The 25047-nt window shown below is 41.5% G+C and overlaps 3 protein-coding genes across 3 annotated transcripts; 2 read left to right on the forward strand and 1 right to left on the reverse strand.

The window, feature by feature from the left end:
• Positions 1-4363: 4363 nt before the first annotated feature.
• On the forward strand, positions 4364-17726 carry LOC129596610 (leucine zipper putative tumor suppressor 3-like). The gene is given in 7 exon segments (XM_055493937.1): positions 4364-4596; positions 8539-9000; positions 14495-14584; positions 14587-14909; positions 15267-15450; positions 16009-16452; positions 17179-17726. Coding segments are annotated over 6 exon segments (1824 nt in total). The 5' UTR covers positions 4364-4596; positions 8539-8559; the 3' UTR covers positions 17521-17726.
• Positions 17727-18153: 427 nt separating this feature from the next.
• Positions 18154-19855, reverse strand: LOC129596654 (uncharacterized). The gene is made up of 3 exons (XM_055493989.1): positions 19701-19855; positions 19219-19536; positions 18154-18627 (listed from the first exon to the last, which is right to left on the reverse strand). The coding sequence occupies exons 1-3, from the start codon at positions 19737-19739 to the stop codon at positions 18421-18423; spliced, it is 564 nt and encodes a 187-aa protein (XP_055349964.1). The 5' UTR covers positions 19740-19855; the 3' UTR covers positions 18154-18420.
• Positions 19856-21045: 1190 nt separating this feature from the next.
• Positions 21046-24652, forward strand: LOC129596608 (uncharacterized). Its single transcript, XM_055493935.1, has 7 exons — positions 21046-21383; positions 21446-21520; positions 21584-21754; positions 22808-23043; positions 23116-23283; positions 23357-23573; positions 23908-24652. The coding sequence occupies exons 1-7, from the start codon at positions 21311-21313 to the stop codon at positions 24153-24155; spliced, it is 1188 nt and encodes a 395-aa protein (XP_055349910.1). The 5' UTR covers positions 21046-21310; the 3' UTR covers positions 24156-24652.
• Positions 24653-25047: the final 395 nt, after the last annotated feature.

The following is a 25047-nucleotide window of genomic DNA, read 5'->3' on the forward strand; positions in this document are numbered from 1 at the left end:
GGTTCTCGCCTTCTCGGTATACGCAGATTCATAGGTCTTTATCACGCCTGCTTCGGTTGCCATATCGCACACCAGTCGCCGGTATGGTCGGCAGCGTCTTCCACTGAGCGCGACAAGCTAGTCGGGCTACAACGTAAAGCTCTGAAAACCATCACTGATAACAAGATGCCGGTTACTCCGGAACTGTATCAGACTTTGGGTATTCCTCAGATGTTCAACCGATGGCGTCAGAGCGATGCGGTGTGGTTGTTCAAGTTCTGGAACAAAGGCCAATTCCCACTTCCGGCCTACCTCCTGGACATGATCCAAGTAAAAGATAACACCACGCGCTACAACTTGCGGAAGCCGGCCCGGATTGATGTTGCGCGGGCAAAGAAAGTTATCGGAGGGTGGACTATGAAAATGCGACTACAGCGTCTTCTTGATAAAATTCTCGAAGCCAGTTCTGTACCTTTCAAATTTCTACTCAGATCTGATAATCTCTCCTAAATGTTTTTGTTAGCAGAAAATTGGTTTTGTTCGACCAGTCTTGAAGTCCCTTCGGGGTTGTCTGCTCTTGTGCCGTAATAATAATAATAATAATAATAATTGTGAAATCGTCCGGAACGCGAAAAACGTCGAAGTGTACTCGTACATATACCTACTTTGCACAGCTGATTGGGCCATGGTTATTCTCTTGTTTCTTTTTCCCATGTTTTCTTTCTTGCTGACACCGGCGAGAAGAAGCTTAATTAACCCGTTCCCAGACTGCATCGATATAAGTACATAATTAATAATGCAAAATGAAAGGTAGGTACTCTGTACATGGAATGTAATGTACTGTATGTAGAATGAACGTTAGTGCTGCAAGTATTTACGATCGTTAGTAAGAAATGTACATGTGTAACGGCAGATGTACAAGTATGAAGTAGTAGTGACAAAGATCTGCTTAGTTTGAATCTTATCAACTTTAAACGAAGCCAAATGAACAGCTTGACCGGCGGACTTCTCAACATCACCATAATTAAAATCAGACGCCCGGTACACGCAGCGATGCGATACACCATAGCCCATAGCCCATTGTCCGCCTCCACACACAACAACCAGGAGCTAACAATGGCGTTATTCATGGGTGGCTGCCACTGGCTGGTGAAATATCACGGCGGAATGGCCACAGTTGACTTGCGCACTAAGCAGATGATCCCAGCGTAAATAATAATAAATGGTCGAAAGGGGCTGGGAGCGTTTCTGCTCGGCCGGATAGTTGCTGTCCTTGCTGCCAGTGCGGATTACACAGATGGCTGATCCGATTGGGCCACGTTCATTAATTAAATCCACATTTTAAATTAACCGGAAGCGGACCACGACATGTGGCCGGTGATAGGCGATAGGGAAGTCGCCATCTGCGTGGGAAGAGAAGCTTTTATCAGACTTCCCTGTAAGCCGGCACGTGTGCGGTCTTATCGATGTTTTTGCTGTGTACTGAACAATTATCGGGTTGTCCATCGTATTAAATTGTAATCTGAAGCGGGTTTTGCTGGTCTTCGTTAAGTTCAGCGCTACGAATATTTCACCAGCCATTTCCATAAAAATCCGAAAATAATGCAGGAAAATTTGAAATCTGCAGTTCAAGTATCAGAAATACACGCACGGAAAAAGTATGTAAAAAATAAGAGTTTTTTTAAATATTAAATTCTATTTTTAAGCAAAAGGTTGAAAATTAATAAAATTCTTCTTTATTAGTTTTTTTTTAAATCTTTCTTTGTTATCGTTTTTAATTTATTTTTAAAATTGTGCAGTCATCGCTTTAAATGCGCTATTCTCTTTTTTTAATAGGAAATTCCTTTTTAAATCTCTTTTCAAATAATTTTCTGTGTTGGACTTATCCCTCTTTAAATTTTTTGAAATACAGTTAGTTTTGATTAGAAATTCTGTTTTCAACAGATCTCTCTCTTGACATGACGTGTTCTGGATAATTTGCCGGCTGGAGCCGTTGCCCGCAATATATGCACAAATAACTGTTATGACAGTGACAAGTGGTGATTGTTTCCCTAGCGCAAAGTACACTCCACCAGTCCAAGGCGATTAATTAACATGCACATTAGCAGTCAGTTGATCCGCGCTCATTAATGCCGGCACGTGGTGCACGTGTATTCAGGTCAAACAAAACAGCGGCCAGTCTGCTGCGGATTATACAGAGACCGGGACTGCAGTCGGCAGATGTCGTTTTAACGCGGCTAATGGATGCAGTCCGCCGAGTGTCCACTCAAGTGCAGCATGTGCTGGTTACGCAACGCGCTTTAGCGGCTTTAGCCACTGTCTGTCTGCCTCTCCATCAGACGGCGCAGTTTTTACGACGGGCTTTTATGGAGCGACGCAAGTTCAGCGCATGTGCCCGGTATTTGCATTCTTTTTACTGTAGTTTAATGGCTTTATGAGATTTTTGCGGGGACACCATTTTGTCTGCGCCCATTAATAAAAAGAATGTCAACAACCACAATTTTATGGACATGCGCATACATTGTCTCGTGCAGCGCCATAAAATGGTCGCCATCATTTTGCCTGATGGCTTGTTTGGCTCTCGCCGTCGGAACTATACATTCGGGGATATTAAAGCACAAATAGGAAGCTTTAAAGTGCAAAGCGCATCACGATGCAATCAGCGGTGCTTAACTCTATTTTGACCAGGCTTGGATTGTGCCCAGTGATCCGTTATCGTCGTCTTTCCTGGTTCAAGCAAATTAACTGCAGGTGTTTGGCTCCCAGTCTGCACTCTGCACAGTCTGTGTATAGGAATAGGACAATCACATCAAGATGAAAAGAGATGCTTGTCTTAAGATTATCGCCAGGCTGAATAAGGATTTTAAAGATGGATCGATAGCCCATATCGACCATCTGGCCTGCATTCTGACACAGCAGCGACGAGTAGCCTGTGGTCATTAGCAGCGTCCACACCAGAGCGACAGCTGATCAATGCACGCCACATGCTCGAGCTTTATAAATAGAAATCGGACATGAAGGCGCTCGATTAACACACTCATATCGCCACGGGGAAGCGGCAGACGGGAGACGGCCAGAATTAAGAAAGCCTTATCAAAGTTCCGTCTGTGTCGGTTGACCAGTCTGACGCTCAGTGAAACAGACAGTCTCTGTCTGACCAGATTGACGTCTCAGTACTGAGACGTCAGACTGGTCAGACAGACGCTGTCGCTGCACTAGTGAAGCGAAAGGGAGACAGACAGACTCTGTCTGGCCAGTAACAGTTTAACTCACATAGCGCTTGTCTGACCAGGCTGACGCTCCGAGTTAGGGGCATCCATAAATTACGTACGCAGAAAACCACGGTTTTTTCACCCCTCCCTCCCCCTTCGTAGCGGTCCGTCACGTTTTCTGGACCCCTCCCCCCCGGTTCGCTCAATCGTAATACAAGAGCTGATCGCCCCCTCCCCCCTGGGTTCGCCGGGGCCGTCACAGCTTGTCACATTTTTTGGACCCGTCCCTCCCTGGTTCGCTGCGTACGTAATTTATGGATCCCCCCTTAGTCTTTTCGGTTTTTAGTACTGTACTGACACCCTGCACTCGGAGAAAGTTTTTACTGTGCAGCCACGCGTACGTTGTACGACTGCGTTCACTGCTCGCATACACGGCTTGCAGCTGCATGCAGACTGCCGGCTATTGGCTGAACGCAATCGGCTTTAAATCCACCTGTCTACAGTACCGTGCTGCTCATACTGTAGAAAATTTCTCCAAGTGCAGGGTGTCAGTACAGTATTGAAATACACCTCGACACACCTCAACTTTCCATATTCTGACGGTCTTACTACTTTTTATTTTATTTTAGAATGTCATGTTAAAAAAAACTGCGGCCGATTATCAAAACTGATTAAAACAAAAATCAGTAAAGAATACAGTCTGACGCTTCGGAACTACTTGAAAATCCTCAAATCAATAGCCTTAAAAAATTAACCGGCAGAAAGAAGGAAGAAATACTTTTTGTTATGGATACGGCACAACAGAGAATGCTGAAAAAATAATTGCGATAATAGTAAAGCGAAAATGAATACTGGATAGCGGATAACTGGATTTGTTAGGATAGCGCAGTTTATATTAAATTTTATAGTATAATTATAAAGTAGCTAGTGAAAAAGACAGACTCTGTCTGACCAGTCTGACGCTGCCTGTACACAGCCGCTGTCTGACCAGTGTGACGCACAGCCGCACACACAGCCTTACGCCCACTCAGCCAATCAGCGCGCCAAGGCCACGCACGCGCCGCCTCCGCAATAGAACGTTCGCGTTCAACCCGTACGTACGTTTCGCTACATCAGCTGACTCATTGCAAGCGTTGCGGATATTTCAAGTGGCACTCGTTACCACGGCAGTCGCCAGCGAGTTCATGATTAATTTCATGATTCGTCTTGTAAGATCACGCTTTGCAGTAATTTTTTCCTCCTTGATGATACAGCGACGGTTGGATTGTTGTTGCGATGATGGTGGTTTCTTTGTCTACGGGTGAATATTGACACTGGGATCTTGTTGTTATAAATAGAGGATTACCCGGTTGACGCGGATCAGCGGCGAGAGCGGTGTGAGCGAGAAGCGCAGTGTGTGTGTTGGGTGAGTGTGTGATGTTTATGCACTGATTGCTGCAGCGTCTTGTGTAATGCAAATGCCCATCTGAATAGCCGCATTATCCGCATCTGTTGACTTGGCCTCCAACAGGCACCGGTCAATAACTCTGCCTGCATTTTTTTCCCCACTTAAAACCATCCGCCCAACTGTTTTTCCCTGTCTTCGCCTTTTTCTTTGGTTCAAAATTTGATTTTATTTATTTTTCAAAAAATTTAACTGTTGTATTTTCCTCCATTTATTTTGATTTATTTGAAATTAAAATTTATTAGCTTTGTCAACGCATTCGATTGTCTACAATTTAAATCTATTTTTCTGCAAATTTAATTGCATTCTTCTCCAAACCTTTCCGGCTAAATTATGATTTATTAACCATAAGAGCCATTTTGAAAATTTTTTTCTGGTTTTAATGAGTTTTAATTTTTATAAAATTTCATTTTATTTTCTTCTTCAAGAATTTTTGGCTTAAAATTCCGATTTATTATTTTAAGATTTATTTTCCGTATTTTCGTTTTATATTCAACAATTCTGTCGGCCGGTATGCGCTTTTATCGATTTCCTTTCGAATTCCGCAGTGATACGGAATTAAATGGAATAAATAATTTTTGTTTATTTTGAATTCCTCCCTAATCGGACAGAGCGCGGCCCCGCCGGCTGATTAAGGCTAAGCGAATGTTGGGAAAATTTCTGGTTTGGTTACTTTGGTATGTGAGGCGTTATCCCGGCACAATATTGATACAACGATAGCCACGCGTCGTCTTGAACGTGGTCCGATGTTTTGCTAGTGTCCCAACGCGGGTTGGGAGATGGGAACGATGTTAGTGTTTATTATCAGCGTGAAATGGTGTCGCTTGGAGTGGGACGAGAGTGGCTGTTTTCCTGCAGGCGTGACATGCGTGCGCGCCGCACAAGCACCTTTGCGCGGGCCACTTGGCTGCCTCGTCTTTCCAGTGATCGAAAATTCACTTAAAAAATTTACCTAAAATTCCCTCTGTGTATTTTTTATAATCTAATTTTATTAAAATTAAAATAGATTTAATATTCAATATCATAGAATTATTTTAATAAAAATAAGCACGAATATAATTACTAATAAATCATTTTTTTTTAAAACTTAAGTGATTTTTTGCCCATTTGACCAGCGCCCATTTAAGTAAGGCCCTTATAGTGATGGATTTATTAACACGCCAAGAAATGTATGCAGCACAACAAGCGACCGGTTTTTTTTACGCGACAACGTCGCAACTCGCAGGCGGTTAATTGTGATTTATTAGACACAGCGCTGGCGCAGGCATAAACTGCCGAAAGAATTAATTACCGCGTTTTTTATTGCTGTTGCACTCTATCAAAAAATGCCGAAGACGGGCATTCACGAAAATATGTCATAAAACCATTTATATCCATTTAACTGCTTCGCAAAAACGAAAAAACAGAATGTATGAATTTAATCAAATAATTTTCTGAATAATATCAACATACTTCACTAGAATGAATAGAAAATAATGATAAATATTTTCTTAAGCGATATAAAATCATTATAAATGTTAAGTTTAAGGCAAAAATAAGAACAGATATTTTTTTATGATTCGGGGAAAACTGAAAAATTATGTTTAATATTTCTTGAATGGTACAGATGCAAAATCTAGCGGAACAAAAATTTAAAAAATTATTCCTGAAGGATAAATAAATATTTTTTAATGGGAAAAAATAGAAAAATCATAATTTTGAGTGGTTGATTGGAATTGTGGACATGATTCGTGGGTAAACAAGCGACCGGCATGATCGGACGGCAAAGGACAGGTTGGGCTGCGCAATGTTCAAGGTGCCTCGCGCGGAGCACGGAAAATACACCGCTCGATTAATCAACTGCGTCAACGGAACCATACACGGTTCGCGTAAGAATTGCTCACACACAAAAAAACACACACACAGCACTAGTCAGAATAAGAATGGGCAATTAAGGCATAGCTGGCCATTTTGCCCATTAGTCACGCTAAAGGAATCATGTTTGTTCACACTGCTGCTGTGTTCGCTTCGGCTGCGATCCGACCGGAAACGGCGCAACACCAAGAATGCCTGTTTTTCCGTTACTGCGCATGATGGGCTTTTATTGAGAAAATGATGGGCAAGCCGGCTGCTGCTGGCGAATAGCGATCGGGATGGGAAACGATGTAAACGGGCCACTTTCCATCAAATGCCCATCATTTGCCGGTTGAATTGCCTGCGCGCTTTTATACAAACGGCCACTCTGCAGTAACGGCTTCTCTTGGCAGATAGCAAATAAACCTATTTTCTCCCCATCTGCCACCACTTGTTTGTACATGGCACTCTTCTATTCGGCTGACAGAATTTCTCCGCATGAAAAGCAATAAAAAATAGGATTTTCTGCATTTTCTTTCCATTTTTATTTTACGATTTTTCGTGTTTGACATTTTCCCGCATTATTTTTGCATTTTCTTATGTTTGTAATTTGTGTGATTAACTGTTCTTATTTTTTGATCAGAAATTTTCTGGTTATAATCTTACAAATATTTTCCCGGATTATTTTCGAAATGTGTTTAAATTATTTTGGAATTTATGCTTAAATTAAAAATTTAATGCGAGTACATTTTTCTTACATTTATAAGTTTTGCGAACAGCTATTTTTATTTTTTGGTCAGTAATTTTCTTCAGATTACTCAATTTATTTTTAATAAAATTTTCCCGGATTATTTTTCCAGTTATTTTTTTAATTATAAATTTTTATAATTTATTCTTAAAATAAAAATACGCGTAAATTTTCCTAATTTTTTTCTTGAGCGTTATTACATTGCTGTTTAATTGAGCGCGGTTAGAAACGTCAGGGTTAGTTAGTTTTTGCCTTTTGGAAAGTAGGTCTGTAGTGTGGTTTGGCGAAGTTCACGACGAAACAAAAGAGTTCGATTCGCAAAGTTTTCAAGCGGAAATGTTGCGTTGCCGACTGCACTGACTGTTGAGTGGATTTTGCGCGGCACACAGCAGATGCTGCGGCTGATTAGCTCCGTGTGGCACTGTCGCTGCTGCCGGTCGGCATTAGCGCATTAACGTGCTCTTTAACATGCCGCTAACTGTCCCATTTCCCGCAGCATTATTTTATGATGATTAATCGTGCCGGCCGTTCATAATCAGCAGTGCAGATCATCCTCAGCGTCTCACCAATCGTCTTCATACCGTTACAAACTGTCGTGTCTATGTCACGCCACATCCTCATTTTTTTCTTCATGTCACCGCTTTGTTTTCTGCGGTTTTGTTCGATTAAGGGAATCGCTGATTCGCAATTTATTACGCTACGGTGGACAGCCGCGCTATCGATCCAAATTAACAATCGACTTCCGTTGCGCGACGGAACCGGCGTTTTTTTTCCGAGATCTTAATCATTTCCGCTCGTTGCCGGCAAAAAATTCCCGGCATTTTCGTACCGCAGATTTAATTATCGGAAAATTTAAAGTGGCTTCATTCCAGCAATTTTATTGCTCGTTTAATATTTTAGAATAAAGTGTACTAAAATAGTTTTTAATAAAATTTATAATATCACACAACTAGCAATTTACTATCTGTCCAGTATATCAGCTATTAATTTTAATAATAAATTTTTTTTATTTGCTTACAATAATAATTATACAGAAATAATAATGAAATGTAAATTTAATGAAATTGAATTAAAACAAATATATTACAGACTGGGTTTAAATTTTGATTTAATTATTATTGCCAATAGATCGTTGTAATTTATCGAAAAATTTTGCGAAATTTAATTTCCCTCGGAAAATGCTGTATTTAACGGAATATTAGCTAATAAATCAGCACAATTTACCTTTGAATTTTTGCGGATTTTAATTTCCCTGGAAAAATGCTGTTTTTAACTGAATATAACCTAATAAATCAGTTTAATTAAATTACAAATTTTTGTAGATTATAAATTCCCCGGAAAAAATGCTGAAATCCGTGCAGACGCACCGGCTGTCCACGCCGGTGCTGACCAGCGCCCCCTGCGCCCCGGCCACCCCGCCGCGGCGCACGGTATCCCGCACCAGCTCTTCGTTATCCACCTCCACCTTCGGGCAGCGCCTGTCCTGCGCCCCCGACGACGCCTCCATCCTCTCCTTAGCCCTGACCACGGCGCCCCCTCCGCCCTTACCACCGCGACCCCCGACGCCCCGGGCGGTCGGCGGCATGCAGCCGGAGGATCCCCTGTACGAGGAGATCTATAGCGCGGTGCGGACGGAGAGCGCCGCGGGAAAACAGGAGGGAAAAGGTCATTCCCGGCGGGCGACGGTGCCGGTGACGCCGGCGGGAGTGGGGATGTGTCAGACGCCCGGTGGGCTGCCTGAGCCGCCGAAATTGCCGCCCGTCAGCGGAGTGCTTCACACTAAGGTTAGTAGACAAATCTACACACTGATTAAAATGAATTATAGCGCCTTTAAATAAGAAAAAATAAATCGTAAAAATTCAGAAAATAAAAAATCAAAAGTTGGTGCGGAAAATAATTTTTCTGTCGTTGGGAAATTTTTATCTGGTTGGAAATTTCCCTTTGCCTGTCAGGATTATAAACAGGAAAATTTTTTGTATTTTGTGGAATATTCAATTAAAATAAGTCAACGCAGATTTCAAATAAAAAAATCAATCAACGGCTAAAATATTTTAAAAACGAAGAAAATCTGAATCCGTGTGTAAAACAAATCTTCCGTTAGTGAAAACATTTTTCAGTTGTGCTCGAGATCTCGATAATTTTTTTTAGAATTATAGGGCATAAAAATCAAATGAAATAAAATTATTTTTATTCTTAAAAATTGAACGGGAAAAATTAAAATTACTCGTAAAACAGAATATTTGAGTGTCTTCATAGATTATAGATTGGCATAGTAAGCGCATCAATGAATTTTCTCCGCAATAATTACCGGTCACACCTTGTTCGGTTGATGCGTCCGGTGTGGGAAGAAGACAGCAGAAAAGGTGTGACCTTTTGTCTACATGACAATGAGTCAACCAGGGCTTTTCTCCGCTAATTATCTGCCTTCCGTGGCGGTCATTCCCACTGCTCTTCCTTCAACTGCCCGGTTAAAAGCCCGCATATGTTTAAAGACAAATTCACTGCAAATTCCGGCCTTTATCGGGCATTATCTTTAACCGGCTGATAGACGACAAATTGCTCCGGCATTTGCATAAATAATTAAGGCCGAAAGGTTATCTGTCACGACTGACGCATATACAGAGACAATAAACAGCCGCGGTCGGATTTTCATAATTTCGGGGACATTGTTGGGCGGAAAATGAAATGGTTGGCATGCTGCAGCGAGAGTTGTGTGATGCGGTCAACAGGAACTGCGCGGTTACCTCATCTCCATATCAATAGCGAATTACACGTCACTTGTCGTTGCCAGTTCGGCCGGAATTTCCCTACTCAGTCAGAATTCACTTGTCTGATTTCTATTTATTATTACGAATATTTCGGAAATAATTCAGAATTTGGCGGGTAATTTTGATTTTCTTAGTTCTGTATTTTAAAATGCTGGATATTCTTAATATGAGATTTATAATTTATATTTCAAAAACAATTTTGATCGAAAAAGATTATTAAAAAAATAATTTTTAATTTATTCAGTTTTTTTGATTTATTTTTATTTTGATTTATTCGATTTAATTAGCCTGCGTTTGACATAATAGTTGTTTTAATAAATATTTTAATAATTTTTAAATTATTTTAAAAAATAAGTTTGCCGTTCACTGTGGTTTTTAATTAATATTGGTTCGTTATCGTTTCATAATTTTACTTTACAGTATTTTTGAAAAAATCAGATTAATTGATTCGTTGACACTTTAATTTGTCTTTGCTTTTTAAGATTACTGCGATTTTTTAAAATTAATATTCTGTATCGTTTCCTGCTTTTTATTTTCTACAAAACATCAGATCTGTTTTTTTACTGGCTATTTTGGTATAATTTATTCGCCTTTTGCAAGTGTGATTTCTTATAAAGCAGGTCGGCGAGCCTCCCGCGCGCAACTGGTCGATGCCGGGCCGGATTTCGCGTTGAGCATTAGCGCATAATGTCTGACTAAATATGCAGATATTATCGGTGAGCAATGTAAAGCCGCACGCAAGGTAAACAGCGGACTGTCAGGGCACACAAAGCCAGCAAGCGGCATTAATATCGCGCCAGCGGGATTAATATCCGCCGTAAAAGTAAGCAGTGGTGAGTAAGTCTACTCCCGCTGCAGCTGATCATCATGTGCTGCGAATCTGCGATGCAACAAGTGTCCTCTACACTGTACAGTGTACAGTATACAGCCGGCACAACACCTGTCAGGGAAACACGCTGCCAATCTGCCGGTGCGCCTTTAATTACACTTTTTAAGCCACTCGCGAACGGTTGACCCGGCAATTTCTTCTCCCAAGTGTGATTGATGACGATTCTTCAACTAAACATTTTAGAGAAATTTTTAAACAATTGCCAGACATCATTTAAATCATTCTGGACTTATTTAATATTTTTTAAATGGTTTTTTCTGTTTTTACAATTTTTGAAAAATTACCAGAATTAATCTGAAATATTCCGTCATTAATTTATTATTTCCCTAAATGTTTTTCGCTTTCTTTAATTTTTAAAAATTGTCAGAATTAATTTGAAATATTCCGGAATTATTCTGAATATTTTTGAAAAATATTGTTTGTCTTTTGTAATTTTTGAAGAATTGGTTTTGGACTATTCTGTAATTCATTTAATATATCAATTTTAAAATACGTTTTGTTTCGGTGATTTTTAAAAAGTGCTAAAATTAATCTGACATATTTTGTACATATTTTAATCCATTTTTTAGAATTGTTTTGTTTCTAATAATTTTTTAAAACCTGTCAGAAGTAATTTAACTGTATTCTAAATATTTTTTTGCTTGCCGGAAATTACTAGCCGCTGGCGTTGAACGGATAAGTAGCTGTTGTAAAAGATTTTCCGTTTATTTGTTCTTGTCCTTTTGGGTCGGTTTTTCTTGCGCCGGGTATAAACTGTGTAATGTCAGCAGATCACGTTCGCGAAACTGTTTAACGCAAATAATCTTCAATGCTTGTCAAAGCAGAGTGCGCTCCTTTCCGTAAATATACGTTTTGCCGGTGTGAGTCGACGATGACTGTAGCGTTCTAAAAATACACCTTTAATAAACACAGAAATGCAGATACTTATTGCTTCTTTTTATTAATAATAATATTTCCTCGCAGAAAGCGATTTTCCCTGGCTTTTTATTTTTAATTTCGGCATTCAGTTTAGTCAGTTTAACCGAATATATAATTAACCAGCATTTTAAATATGCATTTAATGTTTAAAATTTAGTTTTATTTCTTCTCTAACATTTTATTTTACATATATATTATTTTTTATTTAATATTTACTAGTAATTGTTCATTATTTTTTAACATTATTTATTGCTTGAAATATTAGCAAAATTTAGTGTAATTATTCATAATAAATAATATTTAAATTTGAAAAATACACGGAGAATTTTATTATGCATTTAAATAATAGTCTGAAACGTTGAGTAATGTGCCAACACCTGCATTTAATTTTTACCGAATTGACACATTGCAACAGCGTCCATAATTAGTATAATCATGCCCAGTTGACCCGTTGTCAAAACTCCACCATAGCACTACACCTGAACGAAGTTAACCGGCATTGTGTTGGCACGCAGTGCGGCACCGCCTTATTTTAATTTGCGATTTCCATTTTACAACCCATCTACGTATATTTACGGCTGTCGACGGGAACCGGTTTTCGGTGGGTAAATAATCCGGCGAAAATGCGCGGTATAATGATGACCGCGTGGATAACAATATTATCGGCTGAAAAGACGGAACGGAATAATCGCTCCTTTTTCAGCACGGTTAGAAGCGGTGTCTCACGTTTCAGTGTTCCGGCAATCGCGGCGCGGGATCGTGTTTCCCGTTTTGCGGTTTGAAAAGGGGGGAAAATGCAGATAATAGGGCCGGGGCTCGCTTTACAACGCAGCGTGCGGATCATTGTGTGTCGCTGCATGTTTATAAATAAAACCACTACTTGTCGCCACAATCACCTCCAGACGCTGGCGGAGATTTGACATCTTGGAACCGGTTTATTGTCCGCGCCGTGTATTTCAAATTGCCCTTTTATTTAAAATTTATAAAATATTTTGAATTTTGTTTCCTATTTATCCAGATTTTTTTCACAAACTGTTAACAAATTAATTACAAATTGTTTTTATTCGGCTTCGGCCAGCATACATAATAAATCGCCTGCGCAGGTTTACACTAATTAAAAGCATCAAATTTTTAAACATTAAAAAAACATCCAAAATCGTTAGTGTCACGCATGATCTTGGGACGTGCGTTAAGTGAAATTAAATTACAAATTAAAATCAACGAAAAACGATTTAGAAATATCTTTGCTGATTTTTCTGCTATTTTCGTTTGTATTTATCCAGGTTTTTTCACAATTTGGATACCATAAAAATAGAAAGGAATAAAAAAGTTGAGAAATCTTCCACAAATTATCTGCTTTTTTTCCTTTAACATATTTTTGTCCAGATTTTTCTATTATAAAATGTAAACTATGTATGAAAGTGAGCAGAAAAAATAATAAATTTAAAAATCTTCATGATTTTTGCTGCTGGTTTGCTTTCAGATTTATCAAGATTTTTACTAAAAATTGTTTTGAATTAGAAGAACTTGGCCAGTTTTTCTTTTATGGTATTTTTGGTTTTATTTATCAAGATTTTTCACAATTTAAAAACAAACAAAATTCAGTAAAGAATTTGACCTTCGTAAATTTATCCGAATTTTTGTTTGTATATTTATCCAGAGTTTCAGTTTAAATGAACCATGACTGCATAGATAAACCAAAAATTGCCAAAAAATTATATAATTACAATAACTTATACAAACCGGCATTACATAATTTAAATTAGGGGAAAATTTTTATTATTCACGGTGTAATTGCAACATTGCATGTACAGCTGCACAATACGCAATCAAATTTCTTACGAAGACGTCGGACGCGACATTTGACACAGTGCTATAAGGAAATTGTTCGAAGCGGTCAAGCCTGCAATTTTAATGATCAGCGCGTTGTTGATTACTCCACAGTGGTGTGGCCAATAATCCACGGGTCCGCATGTAAAGTGCACATTCAGCACTGAGCGCGAGCGTCAAGGCGCGCTGTTATTGCGCCGCAATCACTGGTCATTACACGTGTTTTTATTAAAACGCCCAAATATAAAAAGCTGACATTCTCCAACCGGTGCACTTGAAATTATACACCGCGGACGGATTTATTTCGTCGTTTATTCAATGAACTTTTGATAAAAAAATTAAGGGGAATTTTTTCCAACGAATTTACAAGCGTCACCTGAAGGGTTCATCAAGAGCGACGAAAAAGGATTTTTCTTTTTTTTTCCAACACTTCCGAAATATTAAATTCATAAACAAAATTAATTGATAGACTAATTAAACAAATTATTTACTAAAAGAATTTCCTACTAATAAATAAGAGGTATTTTTATTTTAAAACGAAGTTATTGCTTAATCAAAATTAAAATAAAGCGGAATGACCAAAAATAAAGAAATTAAAATGAGAAATTGTATAGAATGAAAATTATTAAATTAAGGCATTTTCTCCCCAAAAATACAGGGAAAAAATATGAAATGGTACAAGGCTCATATATTTAAAAATAGAAATTAGATATAAAAAAATTAGAAATAAAATACTTGTCAAAAGTAAAATAATTATTGGTCTTTTAAGAAATAAAGGTAATTTTTCAATAATTATTTTGATTTATTAAAACGACTTTTCTATAAGAAATTATTGAAAAAATAACCAAACAACTCATTTTCCCAACTGAACAGAACCCGGCGGTCGTGCGCCCCTCAGCCTTCAAGCCCTTCGTCCGCCCGGACCCCGCCGCCACCCCCGCACCCCCGCCACCCCCCTCAGCCCGCCCCCGGCCAAACCCAGCGCCCCGGTGCGGCGCAGCACGCCCCGCAACCACGTCGGCAAATCCCTCTCGGACCCCTGCGGCCAGGCGACCCCCCTGGGGGGTTCGGCGCGCGGCCCGTCCTACCGGAAGCTGTCGGCGACGCACCGCTACACGCCCACCACGGCGCAGTCGCTGTACTATCCCAGCAGCAGCGACCAGTCGTCGGGCGGCAGTTACGGGTACGGAAGCGGCGGATGCTCCGACCAGAGCGTGGACAGCTGGTCCATGTACGGCGGGATGCACGGCGGGCATAAGGTCTACCGCGCCCGGATGATCCGTACCGAGTAAGTTAGAAAATAACATTGGAAAAATTCAATAAAAAAATGCAAAAATTCAATTTTTACCGGCTGTATTTTTTTTATTGAATTTTTCGTTTTATTTTCTGAGTTCTACCAGTTTCCTTAATTAATTTTATTTTTGTTTGTTTTTACCGCTTTTGAAGTTTTTGAAAGTTTTTTCCAATTTTTACCGGTTTCTTGATTTTGTTTTTATTTGTTTGTGCCGGTCATATTTTTTATTGAATTATTGTATTTTATTTTCTAATTTTTGCCGGTTTTCTCAATTTTGTTTTACCGGCCGATTTTTTAATTTGTTTTCTGTTTTTTTCCGGTTTGTTTTGAAGGTTTACCATTTGTTTTTAGTGAGGACGAAGTGTCCCTGTCGGATGACCCCTACCACGTGACCTCGACACCCAGTCCGAGTGATTCCGGGATCGCGGTGAACTACGAGAGTCTGCTGCGCGAGAAGGACAACGAGATCGCCGCGCTCCGCCGCACCATGGAGCTCAACGAGGGTGTCATCTTCAAAGTGCACGAGGAGAAAGAGGTAAACGCGGCGTGTCCGGTGCCGGTAATGTAACTCTAAGAAACCTAAGAAGCCCAAGAAAACTAAATAACCGGTCAGCTGCACTAAGAAAATCCAAGAAATCTTGAGAAACTCATTGAATCTGAGAAGCCTTACCAACATAAATCGCCCAAAAAATCTAAGAAAATCTAAAAAACATAAGGAAATTGGGGGATAAAACGGCTAGCAAGTAGCAACACTGCAAATTAGAAGAACATATTAAGTTAACAACCGGTCGGCCGTACTCAGAAATCTAAAAAACCTAAGAAATCTGAAAAATCTATGAAACCCAAGAAGCCTATGAAATTTAAGAGAAAAAAATAAGAATCCGGTTAGTAACGCTGATAAACCCAGAAAAACCGAGAACCTTGAAAAGCCTAAAATGCCGGTCAGCCATAATAAGAAATCTAAGAAACTTTAGAAATCTGATAAACCCAAGAAACCTAAGAAATCTAAGAAACCCAAGAAACCCAAGAAATCTAAGAAACCCAAGAAATCTGAGAAATCTAAGAAAATATACCAGTAACCGGCTTCTTGCAGGCGGCCTGGCGGAAACAGTTAGACAGCCTGCGCACCTCCCACGACACGCAGCTGCGCAGTGTCTCCTCCGAGCACGAGGCCAAAGTGGAGGAGGTCCTGCAGGCCAACGACGCGCTCCGCCAACACAACGTTCAGTTGCAGCAGCAGCTGCAGACGGCGCTGGAGGGCCGCGGCGCCCTGGAGGTCACCCGCGAGGACCTGGAGGCGCGGCTGAGTGAGGCGCAGGCGCGGTTGGACGAGGCCAGCTGGTTGGTGTGCGAGAAGGCCGGCCAGATCGCGCTGCTGAAGAAGCAGCGGCCCGCGGCGGCGGACCAGGCGCTGAGCCAGCAGGTGCTGCAGCTGCAGGGCCGGTTGGAGCAGGCGCAGAAGGAGGCGCTGCAGCGCAACGCGGAGCTGAAGGATCTCCGGCAGACGCTCAACTTCCTCTCCCAGCAACTGTACCAGGTATGTGCGAACAACACAGCGGCATTCAACGATGTTGGGTTGCTAATAATAAAAATTAAAAATAATAGAATTGGCGATTTCCGGTGTTTTATGCCTACTTACATTTCTTTTTCGCAAAATGTCAAAGAACCTTGGCAAAAATTAATCCAATTTTATGGTTATTGAAGCCACCTGATTTAGTGGTTTTATAATCTCCGCGAAAAGTTTTTCTCACAGTCGCAGCCGATGGGAAAATTTTCTTCGTTCGCTTTGTATGTTTTGTTTTAGAGAAAATCTCGTATTTTTAGAATCACAGAGTTAGTGTGACGTATGACTCATGTTATGATCAATAATAATATTATATTTAATATTAATTATAACATGCTTCATACGTCACAAGATAGTTACAGATTTACAGTACCTACGCGATCCAAAAACTAAATTATAATTTTAAAAAATCCAAATACATGTATTTTAAGCCCCGAGTAGTGTGAATTACAATACTTAATCAGCATCAAAACTATTTTCCGCAGTAAATAACAGGCGAGCTGAAGAACTGCATCAAGCGACCGAAAAGGATTTAAAAGTTAAACTAAAATAATTGCCCTTATATATATTTCGGCGATCGAATACCTGCTCCATTATTTAATATAACATGGAAAAAATAATTTCTCATAAACAAAACTAGGAAAATAAATGAATGAAAAATTTCCGCAGTAATTAACAGAAATTCTCTATAAAATGCAGGTACAGCAGAAGCTAGACTTGGCCAGCGGCGAACTGGAGGCCAAACAGGAGAAACGCGGCAGCCTCTCCGAGCCGCCGGAAGTCGACACTCTCCGCCGCGAACTGGCCGCATTGCGTCTCCAATACAGCGCCGAATCGCGGCGCATGGAAGACGAGCGACAGACGTGGGCGGTGGAGAAGGAGAAGGTGCTGTCGTACCAGCGCCAACTGCAGCTGACCTACCTGGACATCTACAAGCAGAAATGCCGGCTGGAATCCCAGCTGGACGACATGGGCAGCACGCTGCGCATCAACGAGTTGATCGAGCTGCCCAGCGAGGCCTCCCGCGAATCCGACTGCTGACCGTTAGATTTTGATTCCGGATTGTAATAACCGTTCTCCTGTTCTTCACAAAGAGTCTGTAGGCTTTTATTTTGTCCGTTGTCGGTATTTTTTTCGTAGGTTGTTGCTGGTTTAGAAAATGGGTTTTTGTAAATTGTATCGGTTGATTTTGCCCTTTATTGTACAGAATATGATATTAAAATGTTGAAAATTTGAAATTTGTGATTTTGTGGTTTTGACGCAAAATGTCTGAAAGTATCTATGACAAAGGTCACCAGTCTCCCCACACGCAATTAAACATCCTCGTGCCGAACATAACCGACAGATGGCACCAGTAAAAAATGGCAAAATAAAGTAAACAGCCAAGAAATAAACTAGTAAAAAATGTGCCAGATAACAGGAAGCAAATTAACAGAATATAAAAAGAAATCCCATTAACAAAAAATTCCAGGAAAAAATTAAGCAAATACAAAAAAAGTGTACACAATTATATATACTGAATACGTACTTATAAAAACAAGAAATATTCAGGAAACAGCGGAAAATTAAAATGAAAGAAAGAAGGTAGACGGAAAATAAACCTTACCATAAGGAAACCAGAAATTTCGATGGTATTCGCTTCCGAAACGCTTTTATTGCAAAACGATGAAAAACGATGGCATGCAGTTTTTCCGCTAATGATAAATGATACTCACTCGTACACACACACAAATAAATGTTTTGCAACTGTACAACTAGCAATATATTGGTAACTGTCAAGAAGTTTATTCCACTTTTTTATGTGCTGTTGCACAAAACTTAAATAAGCACAGTATGTATATAAGAAAAATAAGTAGTGCAGAGAAACGCAATGCGGAACACATAGAAATAACGTCACAAGTAATATATCATGGAGAAACAGCGAATTAAGAAGCAAGCCGTTTAATGCAGATCCTGCGCTTCATCGGGGAAGGAGCGGAAGAGATCGCGCATCTTGTCGATAGGCAGCGCCAGGAAGCCGGTGAGGCTCTGGAACGCTCCCTTATCGGGGGCGTCGGGATGCGGGCGTGTCGGCACCATCTTGCGGGTTTTCTCGTACTTCTTCCCGGCTTCCAGCAGTTCATCCCCGGAGAGGCCTTTGCGGATGACCTATCAAATCACATTATAAAAGCAACGCTACAATGGGGATTAAAATCAGGAAATCGGCCAGCTGGTCCGCGGTTTAAAATTGATAATAAAATCACACACCAATTAACGAATACGCAGGAAACGCGGGAATTTGTTTTAATTCCGGCTACCTTTAAATTAATTTGATTTTCAGGCATATTTTGAATTTTATTCGTGTAGATAAGTTTCATGAACGATTTTCAGGTCAGAAATTTGTTTTCGAAAAACTTCACTAAGCAGGAGCAAATTTTCCCACGGACAGCAATCGTGGGAAAAAAATTTCGCTGAGATAAATAAAACATTCTGGTGATCTGTGGATTACATTTTCCAAAATTTCTTAATGTTTCTATTCAGATACAATATTTTAGGACTATAAAAGCGGAAAACCGCCAGGCGGTCGGCAAATGAATAATTAAATCAACAAAAAATGTGCGCCACAGGAATATATTCAAATGCGCATAGCATCGCCAGCACCGGGTTCGAACAGAGAAGCGCTTGTCTGCGCAATATGCGTAAAAACGAAGCATCTGATTTTGAAAGCCTACACTTTCCATATATGATTGTAGGTCTTACGTCAAGATCGCCGTCCTGGCTTTCCTCCATGGCGATATGCTGCAGGAGCTCCTCCATCATCCGGTCGATCTGGGGGCGGGTCTCCGGCGTGACCTTTTTCCCGTCCAGCTGGCTGAGGGCCTCCTTGGTCTTCTGGTGGTCCTTCCGGGATTCGTCGGCCAGCGCTTTGGCTTGTCCGCCTAATTTGTCGAGAAGCGGGTACACCTCCAGCTCCTCGGCAGCGGCATGCTTGGCGATACTCCAGATCAACTGGTTCAGCCATTTATCCGCGTCCTCGCCCTGTGTGGCCTGCACGCGCTCGTACGCGTGCTTAATTTCCTGTCATAGCCGAATTTACTAACATTTAATTACTATAATAAAACTAATAAAATAAAAAATAAAAAATAAACAAAAAATAAATAAAAAAATAAACAAAAAAATAATATAAAGTAAATAAAATTTACTACGGACAACAAAACAAGAAAGTTCAGTGCAATACTTACCGAGTGATCGTCCAGAACACGCTGAATAACGTCAACCATGGCTAATGTTTATTATTCCAAATAAATTTCGTTGAAGTCGAAAACTCTGTAACGGCAGTTAAAGCAGATTAACGTATTACTGACTACTGCGACTTTTTTATGTACTGTTGCACGGTATACAGAGGTATGTTTTTGATGCCGGTACAGCGCTTCCGGGGTATACCTCTGCCCCTCCGAGCTCTTTCCGTTCAGGCGCGATCAACGGGGTTTTCCCACATAATCGCAGCGCTACAATTTGTTCAAGTGAAGCAACGGCTGCGGTAAATCCGCACAAGAAATAATTAAACACCGTCACCGATGCCGGTAAATGTGCGCTACGTGAGTATCCAGCTGCGAGCGATGCACGGCTACAAAACAAGGTATTTTACGTAAATACGTATACGGTACAGTGCATCATGTAACCGCCATTGGGTAGTTGAGTTGGCGGCCTGAAAATGACCATCAGTTAGTAAAGTTACGAAACTTTACTAAGAAAGAGACTTTAAGAAACTTTAAGAAACTTTCAGTTGGTTAAGAAACTTTCTGTTGAGAAATTTACGGTTTCACGGATTTAAGGATTTGGCCCGGTACATAGCACTAAATTCGTGTATATCTATGGTGGATCTACGGGAACTTTCGCTGTCGCGCACGCCCAAACACTTTTTTGCATTGCTTTATGGTATTTTGTAGCCGAAAGAATTGTATACGTAGTTGTGAAATCTGTTTGAGCGCGCAACATCCGGCTGCAGAGTTATGAGGGTACTTAACAAAATTCAAAAAAGTTTAAATGCATTTAGGTGTACCAAAAGTCTCATTATGGACCTATTTCCCGTTCAAATTTTGCACGTAAACGCACATACCCATGAAGATCGTTTTATCACCGATCCACTGCTCTAGCATGTTTTTCAAATTTTGAAATGAATTTCAAAATTTTAAAATTCATTTTGAAAATTCGAAAAAAATCGTAGAAGTCTGAATCCGTGTTAAAACAATCTTGATGGTTATGTGCATTTACGTGCAAAATTCGAAAGGGATCGGTCCAACACCGCAAAAAAGCGCTGTAAAATGCGCTGCCGCGCATGTAAACGTGCTTGCTACCATGTACAGGTCACTTCCGGTACATGGTATTTACCTACAGTATAAACAGTTGCCTACCGATGGCGGCTACAGAGGCTTTACGATAAAAACACTCATGAAACTTTTGTATTCTGTGCCAATCGACTCACCATGCATCGATCGATAACCCGTCTTGTGGCTGCTATATCTCACTCGTCTTCGACCCGAACGACGGCGCAAGCTACACTGTCTACGCATATCGGCTCGTCATAGTTTCTTGGAATTTTTCTGTTGTTATTGGTTGTCTCTCCTGAAAACATATAGATCAAAGCGCCCACACCAGCTCAGACGTGTGCATTCCGGTTTCCCCAGGCCAAGCACACTACGATACGGCTATTCTTACTTCCTTCTCAGCCGTTGTATGCTGCAGAGGGAAAAGAGTTTTCATATCGTGCTGCTCCATGTTACGCGGAGCAAATAATGTTTCGGGATGCGTTTGACGGATCGTGCAACGCTGACCGACCGTTGTGATCAGGATGACGAGACGTCCACTGGAGACAGACGGAGCCGTGGAGACGGTTACATGCTGGAAGAAACGGGAAAGCACTGGTTCGACTTATTATTTTTACTGGCAAGGACTTGTACCCCATAGCTTCTCCCGTATATTGCAGTGATCCGTTTTGCACCCGCGTCGGTCATCCAGAGGGTGCCCTGCGGCGCGGTGGCGGCGGGGGAAGATAGCCTCGGTACGCCGCTTCCTGGCTGGCTCGCGTGACCGTTTCCCTGCATAAAACCGAGAATTTTTGCAGGCGATGCTGCATCTGCAGCCGCCGCCTCCTGGCACACCGCCCCCACCGGTAGGTGGCAGTCTCAGTGCGACAGCGGCTACAGCAGCAGCCGTCCCTCCTTCTCCCCGCCCGGGGAGGACGATGCCGCGGTTGTGGCTCACCCCACGGCCAGTCCAGTGCAGATGTCCTCAGGTACGGATTAAGGGAAGTATTCCAGTACATGGTCCCACATTCGTGTATATCTGCGCGAAAACTTTCACCTTCGCGCACTCCCAGTTAAACACCTTTTTGATTTGTTCTAATGACATTCTGTAGCCAGATGATGTGTATACATTGGCGTGAAAACCGTTTGTGCGCGCAACATCGGGTTCGAGAATTATGGCTATCAGAAAATTCCAAAAGGTTTAAATGTAGTCGGATGTACCAAAAGTCTTGTTATGGGTGTCCTTTAAATTTTGCATATGCAACACATCTATATATGATGACCGGTTTACACCGAACCACGCTTCGGGCACTTTTTGAAATTTCAAAATAAAATTTAAAACTTTAAAAATTCATTTTAAAATTGTAAAAAAATGGTGCAAGTCTGGTTTGGTGTAGAAACGATGTCCATTGTTACGCGCATTTCTTATAGCCATAACTCCCGAACCGAATATTGCGCACACAGACGGTTTTCCCGCCAAATAAATAAATTATAAATATTTTCATATTGATACAAGAGTATCAATATGAAAAAGCGGAGAAGACCTGGATATATTGTGTTTGTGTTTGGAGATTCTTTGGAAAGCAAAATTTTTCGTACAACGTACATGTACAAGCTTGTCCGGTAATTTCCTACGTAAAGGTACAGCTAGCGCGAAGTTTGCGCATATAACGATGGCCACTTCACTACGTTTATGAAAATCTGTAAATGCGCTCCGCAGTTAGATTGTCGCTTACTGCACCAATCATTTTCTAGCCACCTTCGCCAGGCAGTTTCTCATAAAATTATATGGCGTGTACGAGGCCACCACCCAGCCAAATGCAAGTTACGTGTTTGAAAAGTGTGGTGTGGCGCGCCGTAGTGTGAAGTTTGGCGTAACACGCAAATTTGTGTAAATCGCTGTATGGATTCGTAAGAAATTACCGGACAAGCTTGTACACGAACTGATACCAAGTTCATGAACTGGTACAAGTACCGGCATCCTTTCTTTGCCAAGTTCAAGTGATTCTCTGTTCATAAAAAACGTCGGGCTGTGTATGCAGATGCCGCCGGCGGCCGGTCGGCGTCCGCCCAGCCCAACGGCCGCTCCGTGGTCCCCGTGAATACCGTCCATCTGCCGCGCTTCCTCGGCCGCTACTGGGATCTGAGCACCGCCCGCGGTGCGGCGCTGCAGCAGACGGCCGCCGCAGTGCAGAAAGCCTACATAACGGCCTTCGGCGACCAGTTACTCAAGTTCAATCGCTTCATGCTGGCGGCACTGCGGGACGGGGAAATACCGGTCAGTGCCACACCGACATCTTTGCACTCTCCACCGACAAGTTTAATTTGTCCCTTAATTATCGGTTTGCAGCATCAGCCTCAAATGAGCATCGAGCAGGCTGTGGAGATGATGCAGAAGTCGGTGGCGGTGGATATCGACCGGCTGCGCCGTTTCACGGCCCTGCTGCCGGGATTTGCGGGGCTCAGTCGGGCCGATCAGACGGCGCTGCTGACCGAGAAGTACTGGCTCTGCGAACTGGTGCGCAAAAAAAGCGATTCTTGATAAAACGAAACGAGTACGTACAGTGCCAGCATTAGGTGCGTTTTTGCAGCTTTCGCACTGCAAGTTCATCCACAAGGGCGAAATCTACACGTACTTCGCCGCCAGCGGCGACCGTGACCTGCACTGCGGACTGTACTGGCTGGACATCCTGGGCGTGGATGCGGATTTTATGCGCTTCATCTACGGCTTTGCCGGCGCCTTTAACGATATCGGTCTGACCCAGACGGAGATCTATCTGCTCCTGGCGACCGGCATTTTCCAACCAGGTACAACTGCAATTAAGGGAAGTGGCCTGGTACATGGTACCAAATTCGTGCACATGCACGAAAACTTTCACTTTCGCGCACTTCCAAACACTTTTTCGTGTTGGCGTGAATATTTTTTGTGCGCACAACATCTCCAAATACTGAGTTTCATACACAGTTTTCATTCACACCAATGTTTATAAATAATTTGCCTACAGAACATCTTACAAAATGGGGAAAGCGAAAATTCCCGTGCATGTACACGAATTGTAGTCTCTTCTACTGGGTCAATTATTTGTCCCCAGGGTCACAAATTCGATAATAACGGTATGATCACATGCCATGGTTGCTGTAGATGGGACGAGCGCGGCCGATAAGACTACCCTGTCTTTCCTGCACTCTCTGTACCTGGACGCCTTCTTCTACTCCCTCGGCACGCGCCTGCCGGTAGCCGAACGAGCGGTGGCCTACGAGAAAGTGGAGCGGACGATGCTGCAGTTCCCGCACATCTTCCGGGTGTCGGTGCTGTACGTCAACAGTATGAACCTCACTGGTGTACCTCTGCGACCGTCGTCCATTGAATTCCGCGAGTGCTTGGAGTGAGACCGCCACACCGCAGTCATCTCGGTGCAGCCGTCTTGGCGCTTCCTTGCTGTTCGGCGGAATTACGCTGCGATTGACCGCTACGCTGTTTTTATGCCGGAGCATGGCGCCTGGTTAGCCATGCGACAACGCTGGCTGAGCCGGCTTTTGGTCCATCACCAGATAAACGTGGAGGCCAGATATCGTCCGTAGGCGACCTAATTATTTTAGAATTACCTTACGAAAACCTCGGATACTTTATGCCACCGACAGCCAGTGCGATTTTCGCGCTAGTACTTCCCCCGTCGTTCTGTTGTTTTACTTCCTAAATCAATTTTTGACGTATTTGACTGAGATCTTGATAATCACGATAAAAGCAGTAAAAGAGCATAGTTATTGCAATTTTTGTTATTACTTGCAGCCAAATAATTTGATTATTTCCAGTTATTACCTTGTACACGATTGTACGATTGTACATTGCTGAGATATTATGGCGAATGATTGAATAAAAATGGAGAAAATAATCAAAACCCGTTGCATATATAACCAAATTGTGTATTATGTACTGCGTACATAAATACAACACAGCAAAGTGCACATATGATGCATATAATTTTGACCGCTGATGATTCTCAAGTCTCAACCAATATCATATTGATAAAATTTAAAAAATTGCCAATGTACAGTTGAACTTATGCACTTTATACACGGTTTGATTGTAAGTAAATCTTTTTAATATATCTATGTATTTCGATGTTTTTCCTATCCTGGAGATTCGGATAATTTAACTTCGCATTCCCGGCATCCCCGACACGAAATTCTCTACGCATTCCCAACATCCCCGATCGATACGAAATTCTCTACGTTTTTTCACATAAAAAATTGAATAATTTTTTATCACTCTCGTGTATAA

This window comes from Paramacrobiotus metropolitanus, unplaced genomic scaffold, assembly GCF_019649055.1.
Source record: "Paramacrobiotus metropolitanus isolate TYO unplaced genomic scaffold, Prichtersi_v1.0 Parri_scaffold0000093, whole genome shotgun sequence".
In the NCBI taxonomy this organism is placed as follows: domain Eukaryota; kingdom Metazoa; phylum Tardigrada; class Eutardigrada; order Parachela; family Macrobiotidae; genus Paramacrobiotus; species Paramacrobiotus metropolitanus.